This window comes from Malaya genurostris, chromosome 1, assembly GCF_030247185.1.
Source record: "Malaya genurostris strain Urasoe2022 chromosome 1, Malgen_1.1, whole genome shotgun sequence".
Taxonomy (NCBI): Eukaryota; Metazoa; Arthropoda; class Insecta; order Diptera; family Culicidae; genus Malaya; species Malaya genurostris.
In genome coordinates this window covers 133,626,765-133,654,466 of record NC_080570.1, presented here as the reverse complement: position 1 = coordinate 133,654,466, position 27,702 = coordinate 133,626,765, and the positions used below count along the sequence as shown (strand labels likewise).

The 27,702-nt window shown below is 38.2% G+C and overlaps 1 protein-coding gene across 1 annotated transcript; it reads right to left on the bottom strand.

The window, feature by feature from the left end:
* Window positions 1-560: 560 nt before the first annotated feature.
* On the bottom strand, window positions 561-8,827 carry LOC131425820 (uncharacterized). The gene is made up of 6 exons (XM_058588026.1): window positions 8,325-8,827; window positions 8,112-8,254; window positions 1,419-1,671; window positions 1,208-1,348; window positions 956-1,140; window positions 561-882 (listed from the first exon to the last, which is right to left on the bottom strand). Exons 1-6 carry the CDS (start codon window positions 8,739-8,741, stop codon window positions 831-833), a joined length of 1,191 nt encoding a protein of 396 aa, XP_058444009.1. The 5' UTR covers window positions 8,742-8,827; the 3' UTR covers window positions 561-830.
* Window positions 8,828-27,702: the final 18,875 nt, after the last annotated feature.

Genomic DNA, 27,702 nt, shown 5'->3' with positions numbered 1-27,702 from the left:
CGACAGTTTCTAATAGTTGTGACAATGTTATAATCCGCAATTACGACCAAATCATTTAGTTCCAAACCATTTTCAGTGTCTCTACATAGAATCAAGCAAAGAGTTAATTGGATTGCCTCATATACATACGACGTCCAACTTCATGGGTAGGAAATGGCACACAAGCATGTGGTAGATTTACTTTGAGCGCCGTTCACCAAACGAGAGCCAACCGATTTGTTCGGAATTTTACTCGTGAAAAATATTTCAACTGTGCTGAAAGTTGGAGAAATGTTAACCTTCGGTTCTTTTCATAATCCAAAGCATTTCACAAAGTATGAGATTTTACTTGAAAAGGAAAATTTATTAGTAGAACAATGCACCAAAATAAATGTGCATATTTAAAGTCGACAGCAGTCATACGTCAAACTAGCGGTTATATTCCTAACATTACCTACTACAAGTTTTTTCTGGTAAGTTCCTACTCTTTCGCAAAAATTCTAAAGTAGTTAGGAAATACCATCCGCCGTACAATTAAATGCTTAATGGAGCGATCGAAGTTGAAAAAGATTTAATATTCATTTTTCACGAAATCTTCATTTTATTCAATATTATGCAAATACCACTTTTCTCGCAAAGTGAACTGCGCTTACTATCATATACTGTTACTTTTATGACTAATACCTTCATGATTCTAGCAGGACATTAACTCCTTTTACATTAATTCATTGTCACAGTTTTACACAGTCTGCCCCATCTGGTATCTTTCCTATGCCTTTGAAACCCATTAACCTATTATCACAAATACTTATTTCAACTTAAAACGAGTAAACAAATGAAGCATATTCTTCTCAGTTGGTCACTAGAAACAACTTGGCTAGACACTCCGAAGCTGTCCGAGATCTGCAAAAAAAAATATAAAACGCCTGAAATCGAAGTATCTTAATGGAAAACAAACAAACAAAAAAACACCTACTGTGAATTGGAACACACGTCGGTAAATTTCAGTGCGTATTTGGACATCGCGTACGGATAGTAGGCTCTGCTGTACATGTTATAATTCGCAAGAATTACCCAAACGATCGAGGAGAATGACAAACGGTTGAACCATTTGATCCCATCTAGCCGAGCGTACTTTTCACTGATGAAGTTCCAAATGTTCTGTTGAAATATAAGAAAAACTCATTGAGAGAAGCTGGAATTCTTAAAGAGATTTTTTTTAGCTAACCTGAATCATGGCAGTCACTGCCAGACCGAATACGTTGAAATTCGGTGAAAGTGAGTATGCCAATCCGCTAATCAGGCCCGCGATGGTGCTGTCATAATCGGAAACTTTTCGTCGGTGTCGAGCTAGGAAGCAAGTAACTAACTGTGAAAGAAAATTTTCATGTAATTTCCATTATTGTGAATAGTTTATTCGTGTTTCGAAACAAACTTACTCGAAACAGTCCGTTGTAAAGTGTGAGGAAGGCCACAAACTTGTAGCGTATTCGTGCAAAAAGCCGGAAAAATGTTGCAGGATTCTGCCGAATTTTAGGAGCGGATGATATCAGTTTGCGGGCAAGCTCTAGAATCATACCGAATGTGAAGCATGTTTTCATACCGTCGAGAATGTAGTTTTGACAGGTACTACGATGGTAGCACGGATTGTTATGTTGGTCGTTGTTCGTTTTCTTTAACGGTGCAAAAAACCTGGAAATTGTTTTAGTTATTTTTTGTGAAGTTGGAAAACATGGTACATTGCAATAATTTGGAATACGAGTTATTTATTCGTGTTGTTTTTAAAAATTTCACAAGTAACATTCCGTCATAGTTTTTTACCTCAGTGCATTAGTTCACAAAGAAAAAGCGAAACCTTGGGATTACATTCCTCCGGTCAAATTTGACCTCCTGTTTCGAGAGACTTCGCAGCCGATTCATAGCGTAGAGAACCATTGCATGGCTGGTGCTACGATCCTCCTGACACTAAGAACTCTTCCAGGTCGGGACTCGAACATACGACAACTGGTTTGTGAAACCAGCGTCCAATGCGTCGAACCGCTAAACCGGAACGTCGATAAGCTGCTTAAGCCAAATCAGTCCCTTTTATACGATAAGAATCGATTGCGAAGTCTGTTGAAACAGAAAGGCCAAATTCTACTAAAGGAATGTAATACCAAAGCCTTTATTTTGCTGCCGTTAGTTTTTTTTTATCAGATCAACTAAAAGTTGTCTACATTCAAATTAGAATCTTCAAATTTCAAGTCTTTGTTTTTGAAAATGTGATTTAGCATCAGTAGTTAGATACTTTGTGTGCGCAATAAGATCACAAATACTGAAGTTCTATTCAATCGGATTACCTTCAGAGTTGTGTTTCATCATATCTAGGCTAGTTCAATTGGAACAACGATTTAACAAGTTCGAAGAAGGGATTCTGTTTTCCCAAATTATCGTTTTCGTTATTTTCTTCCATTAGTCGTTTTCTAGTGTGTCTTTAGTTGCATACTGAACAAATGAACAACGATAAGTGAATCACCTTAAACAAGGTTTGTAAATGTTTATTTGCTATTGAATGCCATATCTTTAGTCTAGAGTTAAAATAAATTTAATGTTAAAAATCTACATGTATGACAATCTCCATATCCGAAGTAGTTTTAGTTGAATTATTGAACAAATTCTAGATATGCCTCCTCTTTGTGTACAAGATTTTACAAGATGAACCGTTTGGGAGACGAAGTTGAACGAATAATAAAATTTTGAAAATAAAACACCACATACGAAATATGTGGAGACTACGTGTACTTTTCAAAAATCTCTTCCTTCCCCCAGAGAGTCTACATGTCTACATGGTTTATGAATGATTTCTAACCAATGAATTGAAACAGTTTTCAGACAAATTTAAAAAAACAAACAGACGTTTTTCGCATCGTCGCCCTAAATGACGGTTTGGTTTTCATGCACACTTCACCCTAGAATTCCAGAGCCGGATGTTGAAGCCTAAGATTATTAAAAACGATTACGCCATCTTTGAGAAAATGAAGTGAGTTTGTTTTATAAGAGGTTCTGACCATCATTTCTGGCACTTCTAAAGCTAACTGGATACCCGAAATCAGATTAGAAGCGATCATCTAACCAAATTTGCCCAATTGAAGAATTTCACGGGCAATTGAAAGTTTTTTCTCGTTTTTATCAGTGTTCATGTATATTTATATTTTTTATGTTAGGCTATTTCTATATCGGGAGAGTTGGCATCACTGTGTGTACGACGCGGTGCCATTTTAAAAATTGTGTTTCAACTAGAAAAATTGGTTGATTATCTGTAATGCATATTTTCGGTATAATTCTGTGAAAATCAGCATGAAACATTCGAAAAATCATCAGTTTTGCAAAATATTGCTTTTTCGTCTTTATTCAAAAATCTTGTTAAAAATCTACGAACTGTGACACAGAATCTGTTAAGCAAAATAAATGAAAAATCGTGGTTTTATAGACAAATCTGTGAATATGCCAACCCTGTGCGATGTCTAATGTCGTTTTTCATTGAGAACACTCGTGGAGTGTTTTGCTCGATTCGTGCACTTTTCGTGCAGTCGGGCAATCAAAACAGGTGCACTGTGTTTCATTGATTTGCACCGCACGAAAAAAATGCACTTTCGGGGCAATTCGCGGGCAACTATTTTGCACCCGTTTTCTTTCCCGAGCAGCATGCGTGCAAACCAAACTTTACAAAACCGTTTCATTGATCGGCTGTCAGGGCAAAACACTGGCACCGAGCGAGTGGAATCAATGAAAAACGACATAAGTCTAATTTCAATGTGTTCTACCAACTTATAATAAACTAATTGGTCGAAACAGTTATTTCGAGTGATAGTGAAGCTGTGACAAGTGCGTGTTGATTCGTGAAAAGTTTTAAAAGTGTTATTGCTTTGAATAATGCTGATTCGCGAAACTGAAAGATGTTCAAACGACAGAAACTGCAAATTCACCGCCCATAATTAAACTATGTAACCGATCGAAGCGCCATCTGCATATCATTGCCGGTGTTATCAGTTCTATGTTATTAGATTTATATAGAACATGTGAAAATTTACAAGTCAATCGTGTGATTCAAGCTACAAAATCTAAAATGGGTCTGCAGTAAACCCATCCACGAGTCTTTTTTTCTTTTTAATTTTTCAGCAAAGCTGTGTCATCTCGCGTTGTTTACAGCAATGCGAATAGGAGAATGTTCACATCGTTCCCCTTTTCCTGCCGGGACTACCATAAGGTATTAATTCGGCAGGGGGGCTGTGCTGAAGCACCACCTCTCTCGGTTAGCTAGCGTCTCGACGACCCAGGACTAGACTACGTCGCGAACTACTCGGCTAATACCCGATGATGGATCTAGCCTACACCGACGAAGAATTCCCCGACTATGGAAGTTCTCCTGTAACCGTCGCTTCCGATACCAGTGAACGGATCGATCGGCAGGATGCCTGAGTCGCTCCAGTGATTTCGGTTGGAGGAAGGCTTCCGGTTCACTGATGCCCAGACGTTCCATACCGGGGCTACGTCACAATCTACTTGTCTAATCCCCGGCGAAGGATTTAGACTACACCGACGGAGAGTTCTCCCGAACCGACGCTTGTTCGCTGATCCTTTAGCGGTCGGCAGTCGCGGCTGCCTGTTGCTCTGTGCTGCAATATGTGATATTACGGACGACTCAGTCATGTGGATCATTCCTACCCGGCGGTGGATCATTCCTACCCGGATCGCTGTCCGGCGCTCTCTGGTCTTCGCGCCACTTCCTCTGTAGCGCGCACAGCATCCCCGTTACTGTTCTGTCAACAACATTCCACGTGTCTTCGTCGTGACACATCTCCTCGACAATGTTGTCGACTGTCACGCCGCGCATATCCCTGCGTATCTCCGCGAACCTAGTGCATTCAAAGACGACGTGCGCCGGTGTTTCCTCCACGTTCACATACGAGGTCTGTTCAAAAAGTACCCGGAATTCTCATTTTTCTAAAAAAATATTTATTTATTCGTCTACATCTATATGGTCCCCTTCAAAGTAATCCCCCCTAGATATAATACACTTATGCCAGCGTTTTTTCCAGTCTTCGAAACACCCCTGATAGTCACTTTTTGTAATGCTCTGTAGCACTCTCAGCGATTCTGCCTTTATCTCTTCAATCGATAAAAAATGCTGTCCTTTCATGGGTCTCTTCAACTTTGGGAACAGGAAAAAATCACACGGAGCGATATCTGATGAATAAGGAGGTTGGGGCATGATTAAAGTCTTGTTTTTAGCCAAAAAATCACGACCAAAATTCAGCAGTTTTGGAACGAATTTTGCTGCCACTCGTTTCATGCCCAAAACATTTGAAAAAATATGATGGCATGAGCCAACTGATATGCCAACTTCATCAGCAACTTCTCTAATAGTGATTCGGCGATCATCCATAATCATTTTTTCCACTTTTCCCACATTTTCATCGATTATTGACGTGCTGGGTCGACCGGAGCGTTCGTCGTCTTCAACGTCTTCGCGGCCATCTTGGAAACGCTTATACCACTCGTAAACACTTGTTTTTTTCATAGCAGACTCACCGTAGGCTCTCTGTAACATTTCGCACACTTGGTTATACTTTATGTCATTTTTCACGCAAAATTTAATACAAATTCTTTGACTCTTCAATTCTTCCATTGTTTAAACTAACAAAAATCGCCGAGCTCAAAAAAACACGTCTACACCAGCCGCTACAAGACAGAATGTAAACAATGAATACAGCTGAAAATTTCACCATACATTAGGGACATATGTACCAACACAATAAAAAAAAATTTTGACCACCGGACTCTCCAGACGCGCGTAATTAAAAAATTCCGGGAACTTTTTGAACAGACCTCGTACTCCGGACAAAGAGGGGAAGACGCGTCCAGTCCACGAAAAGTTAATTCAGATTCGACTTCCAGTTCCAGAATTACAGAGCGATTAGTGAAAATTTTCAATTTCATGAGTATTTTTTCATAAGCGATAGCGAAACGAAGTGCATATTTCTATAAAACTTACTGCTGAATTCATCTTGTTGGCAGATCTTGTTAGTTGGTGATTATATAAAATTACTTTGGGACTACTAGTCTTTGGTTTCCGCTTCCGAAAGCACCGATAATAGTGATGAAATGATTCAAATTAAAGCTCTGTCTTTAAATATACTGTGCAATTTCATCCTGGTCCGACTTGCGGTTCCGAAATTATAGGGCGATGTTATTAAACCCCTCAGGTTTGTGCGCACCCATCAATAATATATCCCTACCGTGAAGTGATCGAGAAACCGTAAACAAGATAGAAGGAATTAATCGATGAACAGTCAGAGCAAAGAGATATAAAAACAACACCACATTCTGATAACGTGAAAAAGGTATTGAATTTTATAATTGAATTTGTAATATTATTTAGTTACTAAGATATATATCTTATATACGAATTTATGGTCAATCTAAAGTAAAACATTCAAATATTTCTGTAATTGATAATTGAAATAGATTTTGTAGGACGACGATAATTAAACATCCTAACCTCATCTCAGCGTTAATAAGCTTGTAGAAACCAAAACGGTATACTGTTCACATCTAGTTTATAAGGAGTTGCTAAACGTAAGTCAATGGAGAATTTGAATTCATGATTCTAAAACTATGATTCGTTTATAACCAGGAATTTAAAAATATATCACAAACTTCGAACGAATAGCTGGTGTATTATTGATTCGGAAAATCAACAGGCGATGAGTGTCAAAACATTCAAAATGACGATGCAAAACTGGTACGGGTCGGTACGTGCGGCTTTGCTCCGTTCGCAGCGTGCTTTGTTCAATTACGTATAGCGTAATTGCCACATCAAAATTTATATTTTTCAGATGAAAAAAAAGTGAAAATGTGTGTGTGTGACTGTGTGGAAGGGGGGGGGGGGGGGGGGGGTAGATGTGCGCGTATATGTGTGTGACTAATATTGGATGAACCGATTTTGACAAACTTAGATTCAAACCATAAGAATATCCCAATTTTAATTCGGTTTAAACCCTGCTCTTTATATTGGCTAGGTAATTTCTTCAGCTTGCAGACCATGAGAGTCTGTACCCAAACAAATCATTTATAGTCCCATTATTGATTCACTGAATCCATTATCAAAGTCCGACTACCAATACATTTTTTTTTCAAAATCCTCATAAAGAATCGTAAAAAAATGTGTAGGTCATAATAGTGCATGGTTCAATGAATCGAATGTCACTATGCCGATATCTAGCTTTCGGTTCCGGAAGTACCGGCATTAATAATCAAATATGATAAAATGGAGCTCACTTCACTTTCTCACATATGATTGAATAGATTTTCACTAACTTGAATTCAAAAGTAGTATATTAATATATTAGTATTATGCAACAGAAATCTTCAAAACTATATTCTAAATTTTTTTAAATTGTGGTATTTCAAAGAATTTCTGCTGTAATGTAAAGGAGAAAATGAAAATGAGAAAGGCATCTTTACACCTTTTTTTGAAAGTTTTTTTTTCTGTATGCGTTACTCACATCACGATTCAATTATAAAAAAAAATCGAATCGAGCAAATCAGAAATGATACGCGAAATCTTTCACCGTATGAATTCTGCTCCGACTGTCCTCCGATTTTTTTTCTACTGGATTCTTCTGCCCATAGTCTAATACTGTCTTCAAGTTTTGTTAATTTAATTATACGGCTTGTTCTCTGGATTTTATTTTTCCTCACTTTTCTCGACTGAATTACTAACGCGTTCAATGGTAAGATGTTCGAAAAAATTACTAAAGGAAAAATCACTTCACCATTCACTAATTCACAAGACACTCTGACCATCGGCACTGGTATTGGCGTAAAGAAATTTCACTATTGCACACGGCACTGTCACTGAATATCCGTTCCATGGAACAGCACTTTTCCAACATTTCTGTATGAAAAACAAAAAAACAAATCGTCGCTCTGTACGTTTCTTCTTTCCAATTACTCTCTGATTTTGTCGGAAGTCAGATTTGAAAAATTTAAATTTTTTGAAAAGCCACGCAATTTTTGCGTTATAATTTACAAGAACAACTATTTTTCAGTAGTATCCATCACCCTACAACCGATCGCTAATCACTTACCAAAATTCCACCGCTTTCGTACGCTGCGCAAAGAACCCAATCAACGCACTTATAAGCATGAACGCTCCGGTTCCTATCGTTCTCGATTCTCTAGCCCACTGTATCAAAGGATGCTCCCTGGATTTGAGCCAACATTCTACAAACTTCAAGACAGAAACAAAGGGTGAAACGATCACTATCGAAAACACGCGATCCCACTGAGAAATCACATACCACATTGAAAATGCCTCTTGAATGGCTCATCTGGACATAGTGAGGCATCCAAAATATCAGCAAAGTTCCTGGTAGGGCTGCCAACGAAACGGAGTAGTTGTTGATAACTCGCTGGAACCCGTGGTAGAACGCACAGAAGCAGACACTCCAGCTGTTGGACACGGCCCATCCGTTCAGCACCATGCAGCCAAATTCGAACAGGGTCTGTCTTAGGGTTTGCCATGAAATCGATTTCCGTGAGTACACCAACAGGAACAATCGTAGAATTGAAACCGGTATGAAAAACTGCATGTTTCCCCAGACGGTGGTCCGCAGTTGAAACAGGATGTGATCGTGGCAGGTTTTCCCGGGATGCGCTAGCGTAGAACATTCTACCCCAGCGGTAAGCTGATCCCAATGCTTACTAATGGCACTCATTTTTGTTTTGCCTTTCTATTTTGGGTCACGACGAGCAAACTTCTATGATCGACCGACTCATACCGTTGAACGGTCCGTACTGTTCCTTCTTGATCCTCAGACACTGCACCCTAAGCTCATCGAATACAACTCTAGCGAACCGAAAAAAATGAATGATCGAAGTGATTTGTTTACTTCAAACCATTCTAATGTTCTATCGAGTATTGTGCTTTTTTTCCCTACCAACTAGTTATCATTCAGGTTCATTATGAAACAGTATTTGTGTGATCGAAGAGGGCTTTCGGTCAAAGAAATTCGGTCAGTTCCGCTAAGTGCGTATCCACGCGATAGCCATCTAATAGCCTATCTATGGTGGTGCAGAGCGCTACGAATTAACGCCTTATTAATAGTTGACTGGATCGAAGTTTTAAATTTTACTGCTACTGCTAATCGGGGTTAGGGTGGATCTCACCGTGGTTCCTATGGATCGTACCTCTGCTCGACGAGAACCACCGTACACGGAAGGAATACTAAATTGTGACGAACAAAATCAAAGTCAAAGCCGTGTCGCCTCTGGTCGCCTGTTGGTAAACAGAACTTCTTGCGGATGGGTTAATTGATTGACTGATGGCCGGCCCTGTGTGAGGTAGAAGGAGGAAAAAATAGTGAAAACTAGTTTTCAATGTACGTCCACACCACGATTAACATAAATTAATTATCAGATCGGAAGTTTAAGGTCTAGCTTCTGGTTTGTGAAACTATATTTATTGTTTGTTGATAGTACATTTTCTAGCGAAACGCTCAGGTAAGTAATAATAAGGTGCGCGCTTGTGTGTTTCGATAGGAATCGTGTTGGTTGTCGTTCGCAAACAAAAAATCTTGATCTTGACAGACCTTCGCTGTAGTACAGTACAATACTGCAACTACGTCAGTAATTGCATGGTTTGTTTTTTTTTTTGTTCCTGCTAAAAGATCAGTTTGGCGTTGATCGTTAATCAGTCAGTACGCTTTACGAGTATGAGTTGTGTTTTTGATTTCTCAGTATTTTAGTAAGATGATTTTCGCCTTTCTCATGAAGAAAAGATAACCAATCACTGTGAAAACCGATTATTGAACCGAGGCTGGGCGGGGACGAGTGTCGAGAAACTATTTTGAGATCACGAAATGTCCATGTGTGTGTACCAGGCGCGCAAGTTTAAAATATCGTGTTTTCATCAAAAATAGTACCGATGGCGGAATCTTCCACAAGTAAAACGTATTTACGTTAGAAGATTTGAGTTATAAGAAAATGCTTATAAAAATATTTACGATGGCACAGAGACACTTTTGTTCGTTTTTATTTCATTTCCATTGTAAAAACTAAGCAGGGGTTCGTGAATTGACTTATTTGAGATTTCCTTCGTTAAAAGACGGGTGGGTAATGTCAGAGACATATCTGGATGACGTGAATACGAATTAAACTAGCACGCTTCCTTCATACTTCCGAATATCAGTTCATCGATTGTGTAAATTGTGCAAGCCATCCCCTTCTTCACTACTAGAATTTGAAACGATACATCTACACCAAAGCAATGTTGCACATATTATTCGTGTAACTAATTCATTCATCAATCTTCAGTGCGAACTTGCTTATATTACTCACACCCATCTCGAACAACGTTGTAATATTCATCGCACAAAAGAGAGAAGGGTTAAAAACTGAAGTCGCAGAGATCCCGAATCTACTAATGCATTCTTCGCTACTGGTATACATCGTCCATGTTCGTTTTATACATTCGTTCATTTACTTTACTCATCGAATTGGTTCGAATAGCGTCATTGCGATGATCGTTGGATTCCATTCTTCGCGAAGCATTCTTCATCTAATAAATATAGCATACAGTTTATCACACCCATATTAGACTATGGTAATAATACAGGAGGAAACATCTTAATTTGCTTGTTTTAAAAACAGCACAAACGATCAAGGCGAATTAGGTTTTGACGATGATCGCTGCATGAATATTCGTTCCACATTCGCGTTAAGTCATTCGGGGTTTTTTTCAATCCCTCTTAGAAAACCGGTTTTAATCCACCTAGTGGTGCAATGATGCCTTCCTCATATTAATCATACTATCATATATAATACTGTGGTATTCTTCAAAATAATTTTCTTAGATTCTTGAAGGAATAACCGGCATTACTTTGTTTGGTCGTCTACTGATAAAGGCTACCGATTGGAGCAGTTTTGATGTTGATTTTTTTGTTTTGCCCCTTTAAGTGATGGCATAAAATGTATCCCATCATTCTGGAACCGGAAGTCGGATCCAGATAAAATTCAGGAATTTCGTATGGGATCTTTCATTTGAGTCTGAATTTGTGAAGATCGGTCGAACCATCGCTGAAAAAATTAAGTGATATCAGTTTGGGAAAATATGACCACTATTTCCGGAGTCGGAAACCGGGAATCATGATTTTTTTTGTACGTCTACTGATAATGACTATCAAATGGAGTAGTTTTGAGGCCAGTTTAGAAAATTATTCAAGTGTTTTTTCGCTTATTTAAGTGATGGGGTAAAATTTTTAACACACTTTACCTTATAATTCTGAAACTGAAAGACAGATTTAAACAAAATTCAGAAGTTTTGTATATAATCATAAGACCTGTAATTTAAATCTAAGTTTGTAAAAATTGGTCTTCTTTGAGAAAAATAGTACACATATTTTCATTTTTTTGCACATTTTACCCTATAACTCCGGAACCGGAACTTCCGGAATCAGGAACGTAGATCCGGTATGCCCAAAATCAATGTATTTAGTCATCAACTAATCAAATATGTCCAAATCAAGAATTACACGGGAAATCAAGTCGGAAAATCATTTTTATACATTTTATTGTAATTTAACATTTCAAAAATATTGTGTTAAAATTTCAAATCAACAATCAAATTACGTGTAAGTTACCAAAAATATTGTTTTGCTCACTTTTGAGAAAAAAAATTTAAACGCGTTTTTCTGAAAACCTATTTTTCGAAGTCCGAGAACACGATCCTGCAAAATCTTCTGTACCGATTCACGTCAAACTTTGAACACACTTTCTTGGTATAAAATGTCTCCCCCCCTACGTTTTTTTAACTTTCCCGTTTTCATATTATGGTAGTTTTCCACCTCAAAATTGGCGGAAAAATTAGCGCAAGATCGCGTTTTTTGTTTAAATATTCCACGAACTGTTAAAAAATCAAAATAATAACGTCGGAGGGGAGGGGAGAAATAACTCGTACTTTAAGTAAATTTAAGAACATTTTTGATTTCAAATAATTCTACGCCGAGTTGTCGTGTTCTCGTGATTCTCAAAAAAGGTTTTGGGGAATGCTCTGTTACCGCCTTATTTTTCAATATTATATTTAATATTTCAATATTATTTGTGATTATGCCATACAACTGAAAATGTTATCATAAATTGATCATATTTCCGATTGCACGAAGCAAAAATTAATTTTCATACTTCCGAATATCGATAATCGCACATACTAGTCGATTGGTTGTGTGAATTTTGCGAGCTTTAAATGCTATACTTGCAGAACTGTAACGATGCAAATATAAGGCGGAACACACGAGAGCAAAAAATTACAGGTTGTATAGGGGACAAGACCGATTACGATCACATTTAGATTTGAAAATTCCTCAACAAATCGATTGTATCCATCTAGCATATCTAAATTTAAGTAAAAAATACTGTAATACAGTTGAGATATTTTCAATTGAACTGGTTATTTACAGAGTTATCGTATTATTCTGTTTTGAGGCTGAACAATTTCGAATTGTCGAATAAGAAGGTAATCGCTGTTATTTCACTGAATCGTACATTAACCTTAGTTTTATTGAAGTTGATTTGAACTTACTAGTAATCGGTTTTTGAATGCTCAAAATTCATTTTATTCTGAACAACATTTTAATTTGAATGAACACTAACCCGCATGCACAAAAAGTGCTCGACTGAACTAGACTAATTTATATTTTACAGATGAAAATTTCTGATAAATTTTATAAATTTTACAAAGCTGCCGAAGTGAATCAACCGTGCAAATTGTTGCTAACTGACTACACAAAGCGATCTACAAACTGTTTGATGTGATTCGGATATGAAAATTCATTAAAAACTCTTCCCTGTACCATTTGCCATCCGCAACCGTTTCATGCATAGAAATGAAGTGTTGTACGTGATTTGTATCTTCTACAGAATTTCAGTACTTGCATGCAACTTTATTATGATGTTGTGAACTCCTAGACAGCAGCATATACAGAGGTTATAGTCTCAGCTAGAACAAGAATGAAAATGCCACCAGATGACAACGGATGTTGTACACGAATAACACGAAATACTCTTTGATAGGAATTCACTTACTCAGCTCCGTCATAGTGGGTAGGCTTATGAGTTAGTAGTTTGCAGATATTTTATACATTACAAATGAACACTGTAACGAATAAATCGACCACGACAGCAAATGACGTCGGTGGAAGAAGATGCGGCGGCTGCTTGCTGGACTTTATGCGTTTGGTGTCCTCTGCTTGTATTCGGATCGTAGTGATTGTATTCAACATTTTGCATAAATCGAATTCCATAAAATTCACGATTTCTCGCTAACGAACTCGTTTTCACATAAGAGTAAATGTTATTAGTTTATAAATGTATGAATTCGTCTGTTTTAAAGTCGGTAGATTCACCCGGCCAAACCCGATTCAGTCTGAGGGATAATCGAAGGAATTTTTATTGGATGAATTTGAATTCGAGCGGGCTGCGTTAAACTTTATGTCGGTATTTAGAATATTGTAAGGCTGTGAACCATTTTGCGGTTAATTTTAACTTTTGTTTGAAATCTGACACTTGAGTGGTTATTATGTGTCGAGTAGTTAAATTTAAGTAAAACTGCGGCCCATTTCAAAATTTGACGGACGGAAAGTTATTTGGGTTTATTTTCCACTGGAAATAATTTCAACTAAGGAATTAATATTAGAATTTTCATTGCAAGATTTTTTTCAGTGTTGAAAAATAACCATCGATCTGTCAAAAATAACTATGCTCTCGAGCAGGGTTGTTTCTGACAACATCAAATTAACCACTCGAGTGTCAGATTTTAACCAAAAGTTAAAATTAACCGTGAAATGGTTCACAGCTTAAATAGGCAGTAGCCCATTTTAGTCCATAAATAGCCAACGAAAAGCGAAAAATTACATTATTTTTCTTAGAAATCGTTAAATTGTTAGGTCGTGAAAGCAGTTACAACGAAATATTCCACATTCACATCACAGAAACAAAGCCAGTTTAAGACTGGAATAAGAAAGGTAAGAGTATCGGATCAGATTTAAAACGCAATTGATAACTTGATTTGTCCGTGGTTTCTTTACCCCGAATTAGGGGTTGAAAATCTGCGACTCTCGAGTCACATGCTTTACATTGATGTAAGGCTATAGCAAGGAATATCTCCATATGTTGATTTTATCAATTTTAAGTAAAATATAATTAATTGAAATATTGGTGGCTTTTTAAAGACATTGATATTTTATAAATTGAAATTAGTGACTTTAGCTAGTTGACAGGTTTCTGACTTCAGCTCTAATTGAATAAGAGCTCAATTGTGCTCGCAAGGCTGGCAATCGTATTTTTTGTACTTCATCATCAGTGAGTTCAGCTGTTTGTCAAATGGTGAGATAATTAAGTCCTCACAAGTTCCTATCTCATGCCTTCCCGTGTGTCTATGATGACACTTGGGCAACATAACGGCGTCGACTGAGAGCTATCGCCTCCTGCGTTAGTAGCAGAATGAGCGGGTGAGATATGGCTTATAAGTTAAAGCGCATCCTAAAGTGCAATATTTATCATAGTATATTGCAACATATAATTCTGTTGTTTATTACATTATATTATATTTTATTATTATTATTATTATTATTATTATTATTATTATTATTATTAAACGAGAAGTATTATATTTCCTGCAGTACTGCAACGAAAGGAGAGCATAACTTACACCGCGATATTAACTGTTATGTATTGTATCATAGTGTAATATTTCATATATTGTCATCTTATATTATATTATATTATTTTAAATTGTATTATATATGTAGCTGGTACACTAAAACCTTAATTTACGCAAACTTAATTTACGCTAATTTAATTTACGCGACTTTTTTTACGCGTTTTTCTTGAAATTACACGATTTTTTATTTCATTTACGCGATGATCGCGTAAAAAAGGTTTTTGCAACCTAACATGCTTTGGAGAATTCGATATTGTGAAAGGTACATTATCTGGAATTATCTGGGAAGCAAATATTGTATATACGAGGTCTGTTCAAAAAGTTCCCGGAATTTTTTAATTGCGCGCGTCTGGAGAGTCCGGTGGTCAAAAATTTTTTTTATTGTGTTGGTCAGGGTTGCAAACGGTACTGGAGAATGACACGAAACAGCAGACATTCAAACTGCGCAAATGACAGCAGTCGCCGATTGTACTTTGCCACGACTGCAGGAGATGAAAAATGTCATAGATCTTATGACATTTTTTCTCGTGAATGTAGACGTTTGCTCTCATCGATAACTGTTCTAATCTTTTCAATCTGAGAATGGCTAGCCACAATAAACAGTAGCTCCTTCCAAATTCAACAACTTTCGAGAGGCAGTCGCCAACAAGGCTTAACTTTTAAATTCGTTTTATGTCGATTCTCATGAGGTGTAGGGGGACATGCACAAGAAAGTCTTGCTTCCCAATGCAGACGGTTTTTTGTGTATCCTTACGTGTTTTGTTTCTCTGCACTCCCGTTGGAAGGAAGCGGTTCAGTGAGAAAAGCAAAGTAAATGCTTTGACTTCCAGAATTTGAATGCACTTTTTCGACCAAACAATTGAAACCCGTTTAGCATGAACAAGAATTGTAGAAGTAATAGGAGCGCAAAACTTATTCTCTCTGCTGTAAGATTTCTTGCCTTTGCGTCATATTAGAAAGGCAAAAGCTGCGCTCCTGATACTTCGTGTATGAAATTTATGTAAATAATTGTAATATTTTTGAAACATCTGCATGAACAAGCTTTGTGATTGAATTTTTTCAAAACTGAAATTGAACCGATAATAAAAACACCGCCGTTCGCATTAAATTTATCGCCACAGATCAATCACAGCGGATATAACAGTCCCGTTATGAAAATGTCATGACATTTTGAGCTCGTGACATTCTCGAAACCCGTGACCAAAAATGAACAAAGCAGCTACTTTTCCAGTATGTACCTACACTACCACAAAGCGAACGCTGTGGCTTTGACTGCTGTGAGAGAGTGCGACAAAATTAACTGCTCTCAATGTTGCTGTCGTGTGTCGTGGCTCTCGTGATTGCGCCTAGCTCTCGTGTCATTGCGAGTTGGCTACTGTTGAACGTAGCAGCTGCGCATATCGTTGGCAGTGACTGTCTTATGCTTGGCAACAGTATAAAAAAATGTCAAATTTTCGCACCCCTGGTGTTGGTACATATTGTAACGTAATACCACCTTTGGCACGGAGAATAATAGAAGTTTGCGATATAGTTCATTTAACTTTATTTCACTTTGGAGTTCGGCTCCATGTCCCTCGTTCTATTTCAGCCTTTCCTTTACCTTCCTTAGATCCTAACCTTTTATTTTCTTCCGGCCATATCTTCCGACCATCCTCTTCCTTTCACATACTCCAAAACTCTACCTAAAAAAACTCTAAAGCCTCTCTCACGTCCTACTCAAAACTCTCCCTCTCTCTCATTTTATTGCTTCATTCTCTAGGGTGGTCACAACTTCCCCTGCCCAGCTAACACTCAGTCCTCATGTTGCTGACGTGTTGGCGATAATTTCGTCTCCGGATGCCGGTAGTGAACTGGGACGCTGTCGGTATGGCTTGAGAAGATTCAGGTGAAATATACCCCTCTCCTTTCCACACACCGGATATACCAAAACAAAGACGTCTTGATGAAGAACCTTGCCGATCTTGTAGGGTCCTTCGTAAACAAGGAAAAATTTCTTAATAACTGCCTCGGCGGCCGAAGAACAGGGATTTGCTTTGACCAAAACCAGATCACCTTCCTTCGGATAAACGGCTTGCTTCGGGGCATCACGATTACGCCTTTCTGACTTCAGCTTCAAGTGACTTCGGATTTGGTTCAGATCAACTTCCATGTCTGCTTCCTTCGGGAATCGTAACAAACTTCTTATGGCATCCGTCGGAGGCTGGTTCAACTGAATTTCTATTGGGGTCTTTCCGGTCGACTCATGGTACGAGCTATTGAGCCACATGGCGAAGTTTTGCAGCATCGAAGACCAAGACCGATGGTTGTGATTACAGTACGTCCTGCAAAGTCTGGATAGTTCTCGCATGGTCCGCTCGACGGGGTTTGCCTGTGGGTGTCACACTGAGGTATGGACCAGCCGGATATTCTTTGATTTGACAGCTTCTGTCCACGTCAAAGACGTAAATTGACTTCCTCGATCGCAAAGGATGGCTGCCGGTGTTCCATGGATTTCAAAATACGTACTAAGCCGTCTCCACAAAACGGTAGAAGTTGGCTTTTTGACCGCATAAAACGATATATATTTTGAGAAGACATCGATCGTCACCAAAACATACCGTACGCCTCCAATGCCTGGAGGTAGAGGCCCGAACAGATCCAGTGATAGCAACTCGTTGACCTTTTGCGGAAGAATACTGCGTACCGTACCAACCAAAGTATAGTTAGTTGGTTTTGCTAATTGACAAATCGAACACGTATTAACGTATGTTTTACACTGTTTTCGCATTCTTTTCCAATAGGCCGATCTTTTAAGGCGTTCATAAGTTTTCTTTAATCCGAAATGTCCCAGTTGATCGTGGAAATAACCAAGCACATCAGCCCTCAAAGCGGGAGGGACGATCACTCTCCAATCACTATCAGATTTGCCTTTCATGAATAGCAGACCATTTTCTTTTAAAATTATACATTGAGAGGAACTCCGTGATTCTCCTTCCTTCAGTCCACAAAGGTGTTGTAATGCGATGTCCTGTGTCTGTAGAATTGGTAAGTTCTTGAGTAGCTTGCGAAATCCTCGCTCTTCCTCTGTAATTCGCCCGAGCGTTAACAGTCTATTGATGGTATCACCAGTACTCGATCCAGTCGGGTTTCTTGATACCACGTCAGCCCATATGTTCTCTTCTCCTTTTATGTATGCCACTTCAAAATCAAACTGCTGTATGAACAAAATCCACCGCGTAAGTCGACCCTTTAACAGTCGACACTTCTTCAGGAAAATTAATGCGCGATGGTCGGTCACGATAGTAAACTTAAATCCTAGAAGATATTGTCTCCACTTTGCTAAAGCCCAAACAACTGCCAAAGCTTTTAGTTCAGTAGCGGTGTAATTCATTTCCGCAGGCTTCAGAATTCGGCTGGCGTAGGAGAGAACTCGTTTATTTTCTTCATCATCGAATTGGAACAATACTGCGCCAATCCCAGAGTACGAGCTGTCAGTCTGAACGAAAAACTGCTTGTCCTCGAAAGGGTAATCGAGCGAGGTGTACTTCAGAAATAGATTTTTTACTGTATTAAACGCTTCCTTCTCAACATTTCCCCACTTCCATGCGGTATTAGTCTTAAGTAGTCGGCATAGAGGCTGAGCATGTAGTGCGAAATTTGGTGTGAATCTCGCTACGTAGCTTGTTAATCCGAGAAAACCCTTTAGTACGCGGTCATCCTTTGGTTCGGGAAAATCGCGAATAGCTGACAATTTTCCTGGGTCAATAGCTATTCCATCTCTCCCCACAACATGGCCGAGAAATGATACCTGGCATTGTGCGAATTTAGATTTGTTCAGGCTTGCTGTCATGCCGGCGTCTCGTAGTCTGAGGAATACGCATTTAAGATGGTCCAAGTGTTCCTCAACCGTCGATGAACTGATAAGCAGATCATCCAAATATTTCTCCGTAAACCGCATCACATCATCGCCTAGAACCACGTCCATAGCGCGACTAAAACTTGCACCAGCAGTATTTAGTCCAAATGGTAGAACATTAAAGATATACGTACGGGAGTTAAACATAAATCCTGTATACTTTCAATGTTCTGGTTTGATCGGTATTTGCCAGTAGGAAGCAACTAAGTCAATGGTCGAGAAATATCGAGCGCCTTTAAATTTCTGAAGGATTCGTTGTATGTCTGGAGGTTTCTCATTGTCCCATATTAAGACCTTATTCAACCTGCGTGCGTCGAGACACGTACGGACATCTCCACATTTTTTTGTAGTAACCACTAAAGGGAGCACATATTGTGTTGCTGCCCTTGAGATAATACCCCACTCTTCCATTTGCTTTATCTGTTCCGATACTGGTTTCATATAGTAGTAGGGAATTGGGTACTGTTTCATGTTGAAGGGCGTATCGTCAGAGACGAAGATTTCGTGTTCGTATTTTGTTGTTAGTCCAGGTCGTTTTGAAAACACATCACTAAAATCATTCAATAGTGCGGCCAATTGTTCGCGATCGGTCGGTGTGAGGTCCGATTCACAGATGTCTACCGATTCTCCCTCAGTTTCTGGTGCTACTTGTAGGCGGTTGATTTCACTTCCTTCACTTTCTGAGCGATCGCTGGGCGAGAACATCAACTGAATTCGAGAATTTCCTACTTGTAGGAGTAGGTCTTTTGTGTCGTGACGAATTTGAGCACCAGTATCATGAAGAAACATTTCACCTAAAATTAAGTCGTAGTGCAGCTCCTTAATTACAACTAAGACAGCTTCCACACAACTCGATTCGATTTGTAACGTGACAAAGATTTGCGCAGCTACCCGCTTGCTTTTGGTCCCGATCGCTCCTCGTATCGTCGTATTTGTCACTGGGAACTCATCCATGTCAACCCCCCCCTGGATCAACTTCTCGTACAAAGCTTGTGAGATGCAGTTAATCTCACTTCCGGTGTCGATTATTGCCATCACTTCAAATTCACCGATTCGAACGGCTATTTTTGGCGAGGTTTTGTATGATACCCGTTCCATCTCTGATGCTCCCTCCTCCTCAAGCAGTTCTCTCGATCCCACGAAAATACTAGCTGCTGTTATTTGGTCAATCTCGATTTCCGGTTGATTCCCTTCAAATTCTACTGTCGCCGACCTAACTTCGCGGGGAGTCTGTCTGCCGGGCACGGAATCAACCCTGTGGGGACAGTTAGTTACTCGCTGAGTGTTCGAAGTGTTCACTTGGTCTGGTCGAGTGCGCCATGGATGAACCGGTTGTTTATAAAATCTTCCCCCGGTATGCTGGTCCTCCGTTTGTAGGAGACCATAAGCTGAGCTGATGTCAATACACGTCTGAAGGAGGTAGGACACATTGCGAGTAAAATGCCGACTAACCAAAAGCACTAAATCTCTCTCAGAAGGGGCCATCTCCAAATACCTCGCCTTAGCAACCAAGGTGAGAAAGTAATCTGACATTTTGATTCCGTTCCGAGAATCGTAAGTGCCGTGCATAAGTTCTTCTCTTATCTGTCTTTGAGCGCGGTGGCCCCAGAAGTGTTCTAGAAAACATTGTACGAATCGGGCTAAATCGGTAAAAAGAAAACCGAATCCCCGAGCCCAAATCTTAGCTTCACCTTCCAAACAAGAAAGTGCATACGGGAGCAGTTCGTTTGGGTTAACTGCCGTGCTCCTGAAATATTTCCAAGATGGCCGCGAAAACGTTGAAGACGACGAACGCTCCGGTCGACGTCAATAATCGATGAAAATGTGGGAAAAGTGGAAAAAATGATTATGGATGATCGCCGAATCACTATCAGAGAAGTTGCTGATAAAGTTGGCATATCAGTTGGCTCATGCCATCATATTTTTTCAAATGTTTTGGGCATGAAACGAGTGGCTGCAAAATTCGTTCCAAAACTGCTGAATTTTGATCAAAAAAACAAACGCATTACCATCGCTCAGGAGCTGTTAAACGACGTCAACGACGATCCAAATTTACTTGAAAGGGTCATAACTGGTGATGAAACATGGGTGTACGGTTATGATGTCGAAACAAAAGCACAATCGTCCACGTGAAGAGATAAAGGCAGAATCGCTGAGAGTGCTACAGAGCATTACAAAAAGTGACTATCAGGGGTGTTTCGAAGACTGGAAAAAACGCTGGCATAAGTGTATTATATCTAGGGGGGATTACTTTGAAGGGGACCATATAGATGTAGACGAATAAATAAATATTTTTTTAGAAAAATGAGTATTCCGGGTACTTTTTGAACAGACCTCGTACTCACTCTTACATGACTATTGAGTGCGGTATGTACTCGTATTACTATTCACAGAAAATTGGCATACTGTGATAAGATCTGTAGAAGAACTTGCACATCAAAAACCTCCTCGGAAAAGGCCTTAAGGTCTACCAACGTAACCGATGCTTCATTCAAAAATTATCTGAAGTTCAGGCCAGTGCATTAACTACCTTATCGTTCGCGGTCCATATTCGTGATGCCATATGCGATCATTAGGACAATTATAATTGCTCTAGGCCATCCAAAAACTACCTGCATTTGTAGTTCTACGACTATGAACAGTATTGAAAAATTATACATAAACTGCTGAATGTTCATGTAGATCTTAAGATCCGTTCTCACTGAAGTTCTTGGATGACTGGAAATATTCCGAGAAAAGGTCAAATGACAAAAGTTAGCTCTATGACTATGGGCAGCATTGAAAAACTATACATAGACTCAAGGATGACTTTTATCGTATCAAAGAACGCTCTCTGGCAACTCTTCACACGATTCAATCAGTACCATCAAAGAGAGACGGATATCATCTCAGCAACAAAAAACCGGCATGGTCCAGTTAACCTTTTATCTTTATTGCAACCGAGTATGAGAACCATCAAGTCGAATAATCGATTCGATCTTCTGCGATAATTGTCAACTATAATTCAGAGTATGAAGTGGAGCGAAGAAATGTAGAAAAATTCTCACACGGTTATTGCATTAAGAGACACGAGTTCTTGTAGCATCTTCTACCGGATTGAAAATGTTGTATACAATGTAGAGAAATATCGAGCAGCTTCTGTCAAATTATCGGCAATCACCAACACTTTGCTGAAAATAATTAAATTGTTCATATTCTTAAAAATAATTACATTTAAATTTTTATGTAAACACCCAACATGATCAACACGTTTAACTGTCAGATTTTGGTATATTGGTAAAACATTTGTTATGTGCCATACATTTTCTATGGAAGGAATAAAATATATCTCAAAGCACTCTAACATCAAATAATTTTTGAGAGTTTAATTGTCATTCAAAAATTTACAAATCTTGAAGTAAGGTCTCCAGGTTTACTGAGGAATTTAATAACATTAATGATGTAAATGAAAAAAACATATATTTTTTTGTTTTGGTTTTTGCCACCTTCGCATCACTGGGCAGCGTAGCTCAGTACGGCGATGCCAAACTCACCATCACAATTTGGTGTCAGTGTACGTGAGTGTGTTTGTTTAGATTAACAATCTAATCTCTCTGAAACTGAATCTCTCAACGGGTCAGCACGTTGTATCGTGTTAGGGCTGCGAAAAATCGAGTATTTTGCGAGAAAGCGAGAATTTTTACCCTTAAATTAAATTGGCTTATATGTGCTGTTTTTCAATTTGTACTGTATTCTTCCATTAAAATGTACTGTATTTCTCTAATCAACAAATTATTACACACGCTTAGAAAAAGTTACTCAGAGTTTGAGTACTAGTTACTCATTTTCAAATGATACATGGAAACGTCAAAAATTGAGTAGTTATCATCAATAATAATGAGTAACTCTTACTCTAAATTTGAGTTTAACGCAAAAACTCGTTTTTATGTTACTATTCGCAAGATCAGTCTAAAAGTTGTAATAACCATTTGTAGCAACAGGTTCTATTTTTAGTTAGTGAGATCGCGTATTTCAAGAGTGAGTCGCTTAACACAAACGGTGTTGTGTCTGCAAAAACCACAATTTTTAGACTGTCCTCTTGGTTGTGCCATCGACGCAGTTATTGTGTCCAGATGGGATCCGTACTGTGCTTCAGAATGGAAACAAATATGCTCAAGTGTTGCATTTATGAGGAACAAGTGTCTGATTCGTGTCTGAGCAGTACTGACATGTGTGTTAAGCTACGATTGACACACTACTCCAAGCGATCGCCACTTGATATGATATCTCAAGTTAGAAATCAATTGTAAACGGAATAATAAATAAACACAGTATGATTATTTTATGTATTGCGTGCTAATTACTTAATATTTTAATACAATACAATTAAAAAAAGAAGCAATTTTACGCAAATTTGGTATATGTGGAATAAAATTTCATTCATAATTTAACTAATTTCCTCTATTTTTGGCACATGGGCAAATAAAGCATTACTCAGTAAATGAGTAGATTTCACCCAAAAATCTTTTCCAGTGAAAGAACTCAAATTTTAGTAACTAAGGAGTTACAGTAAATTAGAGTTGTTCCTCTTTTTCTATAGATGAGTGGGATCTTACTCATTTTTGAGTAACTATTTTTAAGCGTGCAGAGTTTTGAATCTTTAAAACTGTCACAAAGACCAGTGACAACATGTAGCGAATATAAATAGGGGAGAACGGGGCGAAATTACCAGAACAAATTATGCAATAATCAGTGTTACATAATTTACACTGAAAGCATTTTCACAAGCGTGAATTGTTTTCCTGATTCATGCACTGAATTAGATTAAGAGTCAAACGTTTTTTATTCTCTTAAATTTTGGTCTTAACTCAAAGGCGGCTGCATTTTATTTCACATACTTTTTTCTGATCATTTTTTATATTTCTTTAAAAATATCAATAAATGAAATGATATTTTCCATGTACAAAACGGTCGCAAAATATCAATAAGGCCAAACAATTTTATTTACACACAATATTTAGCTATGTGTGATTGTTTCCTGCATCAAAATGAGACTGACCATTTCCGCCACAGTAAATGGATTTGTCTCCTTCTCTCTTTCCATAATTCATTTTTGTTCAGAGTGCGTCGCAACAATTTTGCTAAATTTTGTCTATTTAAAACAAAAGAAAATTGTCTCCATTAAAAACAAAAAATACACTAAATCTAATTCATCGTAAAATATATCCGTAGCTTTAAAAAAATCACGGAATTTTTGAACAAAAAAGTGTTCTATGATTAATTCGTGCATTTATTTAGTTTATATTGAATTTAAAAATACATTTAAAAAGCAAATAACAAGAAAATCTATTAAGATTATGAAAATAATTCATCTGATAATTATTTTCCCTTATTTTTACTTACTATTATTAGATAAAATACTTACTGTAAAATGCACTGTATTTTCAAAATCGATGTGTAAAATATACTGTTTTACGTAAAAAAACAGATTTCGTTATTTGGGATTTGGTTCGTAAAAGAAGGCGGGTGGGTAATGTCAGAGACATAACTGGATGTCATGAATACGAAAACAACTGACATGCTCCTTAACACTTCCGAATAACAATTAGTTGATAAATTGTATGATTTATGCAAGCATTCCCCTTTTCACATTTTTCGCAAAAAAAGGCTTCACTTGATATCGATTACTGTGCATTTTACATAGCGAAAAGTGCACAAATCTAATCAAACTGTTCTAGATTTGCACTAAACTGAGAATTTTAAACATGGATTTGCGAAGAACAAATCCTAATAGTTCTTTAAAAAACTTTTAGAGCCATTAGAATGACTGGTTTTGTGTGATGCTCTCCACCGTTTTTCTTTTTTCGTTTTTTTTTACCAATGCAAACGACTAGCATCTGTGACGTTTTTTTTACGTGATTTCGTTTGTAGCTTTTTCACTAATGGGCGGTCCTAACGGCTATAAAAATAGCAGCGTATATAATTTTAATGTCGATTATTTCATTTCGGATTTGCATTTCATGGAAAGAAACTATCAGGATGCTGTACGGGATTCATTCCTGCCTTTCAGAAGGACCAAATTGTGGAACTCAAAACGCGTTCTGATTGGCTGGTGTTGACATGGGTCAAATGAGACAGGTTTTTCAATAGTGTACTATCGAAATACTTCAATGCTGTTGCAATACACGTTTAAGTTGAAAAATTTCGATTCTATTGGTAGTTAGATTATATAAATCCTTTCACAGATCACTTAGCTAGGAGCTTTTAAAATACGAGAAAGGCAAACGCACCTCCTCTTTGATACTCGTTTATACCAAACATTTCAGAAAAGTTCAATTTTGACTTATTTCAGATTATGCCACACAACTGAAAATTTCATAATCATAAAATTGTGATCATATTTCCGATGCCATGTAGAAAAAATTATGTTGATTCATTAGATACTACAAGAGATGTTCACGATCAAAAACTTATCACTCTCTCAGGGGGATAAATTTTGAAAAGGCGCCCCATTCTAAAGTAAGTCGTATTCACGACAAAAAATATACGTGCGTTATACATTCTGTTTATCATTACGGTTCAGTACAGTTTTCACCGTGAACGACTTCATATCTTTCCGGTGTTTGGAGGTATGTACGAAAGTGGGCTTCTAACTGGCACATGAGTTTGGATTCATTTTACATAATTTACAACAAAAATATTTGTATCGAGATTCACTTAAAATTGAAATTCAGGAAAACTGCAACATTCAATTTTCATTTGTCCTTTTTTACAGGATGGATTGACTAAAGCAGAGGACTTTAAATTACAACTGTTTTTTTTTAAATAGTAGGTAATGTGATCAAAAGACCTCTTGAAATTCATTTAAAAGTGTTTCATGGAAACAGAACTAAGACACAATCTTCTCCTTCGACCAACAAACGACGTTCAAATAAAATTAATGATATTGTACCTCACAAGAACCACCTTCTTCATTCACTCAATTAGGGCTCGATTCAAAGAGTCTTCATTCAAATTAAAAGAATCGTACCGTCTTAGGAACAAGACTTCTTAAAATCTCTTTCTCTTCTGCTGCCCCTGTTTACAATCGACACTTCTTGCTTGGGCAGGGTGAAGTAAAAACCGATTGATCCTTCTTTTGAAGTGACACCGTGACAAAACCGCAACCGTGATGTGACGACTGGGAAAACTTTGGTGTGGTACGGGCCTAGCATCGGCAGCAGCAGCCAGGATAGATTTGTTGGTACCAGACAAGACGAGACAGACAGAAACCCCTTCCCATGAAATGTGCCTAACAAGTCAACTGTAAATTTTCAATTTCGTCTGCCCAACACAACTCCAAAAGCCGAGCGCCGTTCACTGTCACTTGCTTTTCAATCCCCGGGCCGGTCAATTATGTCGTTTCGGCCGAAGGGCGTCAAAGTTTATCGATGTAATACATCATAATAAGGATTCTCTTTTGAATTTTCAGGATGAAAAGATTGACAAATAGTGTTAAAAATTCGATAACCAGCGCCGCATCGAATCGGTTTATGCGGCGATGATGCAAAAGCGCTGTTTTGTCACGCTTGTCACAACTGTCCCGGGTGACATCCTGTGGGAAAGGATTCGTCGACGCTGCGAACGGATTTGACGAACGGGAATGCTTGCTTCAAAACATCGACCGGGCTCGGTCTTTGATTAATAAGTTTAATCACAAACGCCCCGTTGATTACAGCAAACTTTCGGCAATGTTAAATTCAAGCACTCTTTTTTCCCATTACCAGTACCGAATTCACAAAATGATTCATTAACCGGCTGCCCCCTTCGGGTTGGTGTTTCTTCCATCCGTAGTTCTTAAACAGCGTAATAACATTTTTATCCGTGTTTGATAGCATATCCTGAAATCATTTATCCCACTAGAAATATGCCACCGTACATAGATGCTAGTCCGGTTGGCGTCACTGTGGGCGGAAATGAAAACAAAAGCATTTTCGGTGCGAAAATGACACGCGTCAGACTGTTGGTTCTCGGCCGCTTTTGGGATGTGGGGATGTTAATTTATCATATTCTTTATTTGTACCGCGAATGTTCTTATGTAAAGGTTAAACGTCAATTGAATGACTTGGATGTTGACAGTTCTAATTTGACATTGAATTTGAACATCCCTAGGTATGTACGTATGCACCAAATAAGTAAGTCGTCGGCTAGATCATCAATCAACAACCTCGAACCATTTTTTTCTCTCTGTTTCTCAATAGCACAAGAATCCGTCCGTCTGAAATTACTGTACACCACCAATTGGAATGAATCAGTACGACTCACTCGTTCACGGCAGCAACCAGAATCCCACTTTGCCTGGACTAACCTAACAACACGGTAGTGGGTTGCGGTTGGCTTTCTGATCCGTGACGTTAGTCGGGACTTCGCGAGACATAACAAATGACATGTGAACCATCAGAAAAATTAAAGCATTAGAGACACACACAGACACACAAAAAAAGGTTTAATAAATCATCCGAAACAAAGTAACATATTTTCATGTTGGCGGTAGTTTCGATGACCTGATCCAAAGCACAATTTGTTTATGGGGGTATTTTGAAGTAGAAGTGTTCAGTCCAAAAAGTTGAATAGTTGACCTAATTTGAATTTATGAATATCGTGGTACACAAACACGTTTTACAACCGCTGATTGAAAGTGCTTTTTTTACGACTGGACATTTGATCGGACTAATGCATTGAAGTGATTTTTTTTCCACATATTAGTACTTACAAAAGCGGCTTCACATTACATGATGCGGGCTTATTATAACGTAAGGGTGTTTGCTTTTTTACGACAGACGAGCGTTCGAATATGTATATCGAATAGTTCCAATAATACACTGGAAGGGGGAGCGATATATTCATACAGGACAGTCACGGAGGCTTCTTTCCAGCATTAGCCGCTAAGCTTGAAATTTTTTCCGACTCGTTTTAATCAAATACCGAACATATTCATTGTGTTCCCCCCAAGGACCAACTACGAGAGAAGCGGTTTTCCCGATGTCCTGGCATTCCCTCGCACTTCAGGTCTACCATCGAGCCTGTCACGAAAGACAGAAAATTAATT